Source organism: Triticum dicoccoides, chromosome 2A, assembly GCF_002162155.2.
Source record: "Triticum dicoccoides isolate Atlit2015 ecotype Zavitan chromosome 2A, WEW_v2.0, whole genome shotgun sequence".
NCBI lineage: Eukaryota > Viridiplantae > Streptophyta > Magnoliopsida > Poales > Poaceae > Triticum > Triticum dicoccoides.
This window is the reverse complement of record NC_041382.1, coordinates 514,189,213-514,192,902: the sequence shown is the minus strand read 5'-3', so window position 1 is coordinate 514,192,902 and position 3,690 is coordinate 514,189,213. Positions and strand designations below refer to the sequence as shown.

The 3,690-nt window shown below is 43.9% G+C and overlaps 1 protein-coding gene across 1 annotated transcript; it reads right to left on the bottom strand.

The window, feature by feature from the left end:
• Window positions 1-192: 192 nt before the first annotated feature.
• LOC119355106 (60S ribosomal protein L5-1-like) lies at window positions 193-2,818 on the bottom strand. Its single transcript, XM_037621892.1, has 9 exons — window positions 2,680-2,818; window positions 2,499-2,568; window positions 2,316-2,407; window positions 2,059-2,185; window positions 1,891-1,970; window positions 1,685-1,801; window positions 1,013-1,147; window positions 638-807; window positions 193-550 (listed from the first exon to the last, which is right to left on the bottom strand). The coding sequence occupies exons 1-9, from the start codon at window positions 2,680-2,682 to the stop codon at window positions 439-441; spliced, it is 906 nt and encodes a 301-aa protein (XP_037477789.1). The 5' UTR covers window positions 2,683-2,818; the 3' UTR covers window positions 193-438.
• Window positions 2,819-3,690: the final 872 nt, after the last annotated feature.

Here is a 3,690-nt window from a genome sequence, read left to right as displayed (position 1 = left end):
AACTGCGATCGAAACAGGACCCACCCTGTTCAAAATATGATTACACCCAATGATCCCAACCGCAGCTGAAACTGGGCAATAGTCAACAACTAGTGACGGACATCTACACAGTTTAATCGAGAGGCATGTTTCAACATTAATACGCCAACAACCGCATATAAATGAAAAGAGAACATTTAGCAGAACATCACATCCACGGCAACCAGACCTTGATAAACAGAAACCAACAGAGATCCAGATCAACAAACTCTGAAGCAACGTCAAAATGCCAGCACCTTGTACAATGTAAGATAATCCAAAACTCCAGCATGGTACTCAAAACCAAGGGGCAGGTACAATATGCATATATGTCTCTCGCGATACTGCTCCTTAATGCATGGAGCAAGTTCATTTGGAAGCATGAAGACAGCACTATAGGGGGACTAGGGTCGATTACACTCATTCGTCGTCGTCCTCATCGACATCAGCACCAGCAGATGAGTTGAGGGCGTTGAGCCGCTCCACGAGACTGGCCTTCCTCTGCTCGTAGGTCAGCTTCTTGGGATTGTACCTGCAGCAAACAGTCACGTTAACTTGCAATCCAATCAAAGTGCTGAAATCAGTTGTCTGACATAAACAAACAGCAAGATATATCTACCTCTTGTGCGTCTTTGGAGGTTCCTTGGTTGATTTTGCCACGGTAGGATCAGCACGAATAGCAGCATGAACCTTCTTGTACAGTGCTTCCATGTCATCAATCTCAATCCCCTTCTTGATGTACTCACTGAAGTGAGATTGGTACTTCTCAGGCTCCTCATCAGCCAGTGACTGAAATAAGGGTAGGGCAGAAGTTAAAACGAGATTCAGTAAGCTGCTTCAGAAATAAGAATAAAGTACACTGCTTTAGGATACTTTATATGGGTGAATCAGGCCCCAGATATCATTCAGAAAGAATCCATGTATACAACAACGATAACACTACGGAATGAAGAAATGGCATTATAATACCACGAGGGCAATGGATGCAACTCACCTTCATGTAGTCAGCAACATGCCCTCCATAGATGTATTTGCGGTGAATCTCAGCGTCCAGCTGCTTCTCATCCTTCTTGAAGCCAGCAAATCTCTTGTCACTGTGCGGAATATCAAGACCACCATCCAAAGCTCCCTGCATCAGCAAACAGAATCTCACAACCGTCATGCAGCAATCAGAGTTGCACCAAGTATTGAAGTGTTCAACAAGGTTTTTTTCATTAACAAGTGGCCATTAAAAAAAGGTGTTAATATCCTGAGGACAAAACAGTACACCCTCTAACTTAATATAAGACGTTTTTTGACAATATCATGGACTCTAAAAACGTCTTATAAAAAGTTAAGGGAGTAATAGTTTAGTATGGACATATAACGGGTCACCCTATAGCGGGGCATAGATTAATCCTAGGCTGTAAGATTGATCGTTTCACAAAGTTAAATAGCATATAGTTCTGTTGTAGATCAGGTAGGAACATCACCAAATAAAATGAACTACATAAACTCTGAGAGCGTAAAAGTGACAAAAGTCTTGAATCTAAATAACCCGACACAAATTGTATGCCTGAGACATTCAAGTCATAAATATGTGTGCTGGCAAAACTAAGTGCAAGTGTGCAACCAATCATTCATAATTTCTTGCAGTTATACAATCACATCATAAAAGATCACATACCTTGAGGGCACCAAACACACGGTTTCCAGTAGTGGTCCTAATAAGGCCGACATCCAAGAGCGCGCGGAAAGGCCTCCTCTCATCAGCTGGCTCAACAGAGAAGTCCTCCCCGGTGGCCTGGAGTCATAAGCAGAATTACAAGTATTTAATAAACGCAGCATCAGAGAAAGTTCGTATGAAAATGAACATTTCAAAGCAAATTATACCTCAACATTGCCCTCATATTCCTGATCCAAATCACGGCACTTGAGCACACGGCGGGCCAAAAGCAGACCAGTGCAGTACGCTACATGACGAATTAAATCAGTTGAACTGAATAAATAGGGCTGCATGCATCAAGATAAAAATTATGCATTTTTAAGTTGAAAATCTACCTGCAGCATAATTGGTGAGCCCAACTTCAAGACCATACCGAGGAAGCTCATGGGAATAGGCAGCAGCCATCACAATATCACCAGCAATGGTAGCGTACACAATTTGCGCAGTGACATCTTTGTTGGTCTAAGGTACTATTGTTAAGAGATACAATATCCATCTACTAGTACTAAAAACTATGGCCATAGATAATCACAATGGAGATGAATAGACGATTAACCAGCGCAACGTGTGACAATGGACAACTTAAGGATACAAATCGTACAACAAACCGGTACTTGGGCGTGTTGTACTTGTTCTTATCTTGGTTAGTGAGCCTGAGCCTGGCCCTGTAATCGGTCTTCCCCTCTGCAAAACAAGCGCAAACGAAAGGCAGCCCATCAGTGACACTATCGACTAAGCCAAGTACAGAATCGTCGAGGGACGGGGCTCAACGTACGTCTCCTTCTCTTGAACTTCACTTGGAACCGCTTGGAGTAGGCCCTGGTCTTCTGGTTCTTCACAAACACCTGAAAATCCATCCAAAAATGCACATGAATACACTATGGACTCGAATCAATCAGAAAAGAAGCTACTGGTGAGGAACGGCATTTAGATCCAAAGAGGCTTCAGGATCTTACCATCTCGCTCGCCTGCTGCGGATGCGGCGGCGGCGGCTTTTCTTGCCGAGGGAGAGGGGTGGAGAAGTGGGAGAAGGGAGGGTTTAGAACGGCGTCGTTGCGGAGGGACTTGGGTTGCAGCTAGGGTTTGCTGCGGGACTTCGATGAAGGACTGGGCCTTGGGCCTTGGGCCTTCGTATTTTTGCTGAGGGAGGGAATTGCTGGACTGAACAGACCGTGGAAAAATATAGAAAGAATTCCTTATTTTTTTTCGAAAAGAGGCGCTTTATTACTTAAAAAAATTAAGCATTACACCCGACCTCTGCATAACTAAGATGCACATAGCCAAATAAAGTTTTCTCACACAAACAAAAAAAATAGACAAAATACAAAGAAACTTCTGTGAAACGCCTAAAGCGGAGGGGGCCCAATCCTAAGATCATGTTGCCACCCATGTGGATAAAAGTATGAAACAATTTTTTATTTAACACTATCTTAAATTTTGTTTCCTTATTTGACACTGAAAAACTTTTTTCCCCTATTTAACAACGAGTTTAAATTTTATGTCTTTTATGACACTTTCGTTTATTTTAAGCCTAAACGACACCTGAAAAAACCTTTTTACCCCTCATGTGGTATTTATGTGTACGGGGCGGTAGCACACATGCGCAGCATCAGTGTCAGAGCAGTAGCGCATAAGTAGCGGCACATACACACGCACACGCACACACAGCAGTAGACACTCGCAGCAACACACGCACACACGCGCGCGCACACAGCAGCAGCATCAACACACACACACGCCGCAGCAGCAGCACACACACGTACACAAGCAGCAGCAAACACACACTCAGCAACACGAACGCGCGCGCACACACACACTCAGCAACACGCATGCACACACACTCAGCAGTGCGCGCACACACACACGCAGCAGGAACACACATGTACGCGCACACACACATGCAGCAGCAATACACACGTCCACATAAATGTACCATATGAGGGCAAAATGGTCTTTTCAGATGTCAT

Bases quoted from the DNA above. Each gene is read 5' to 3' on its own strand.
- LOC119355106 (XM_037621892.1), bottom strand. The intron at 2,408-2,498 runs GTACGTTGAGCC...CTTGTTTTGCAG, and splicing joins GAAGTTCAAGAGAAGGAGAC to AGGGGAAGACCGATTACAGG. The intron at 1,971-2,058 runs GTAGATTTTCAA...TTCGTCATGTAG, and splicing joins GCTCACCAATTATGCTGCAG to CGTACTGCACTGGTCTGCTT.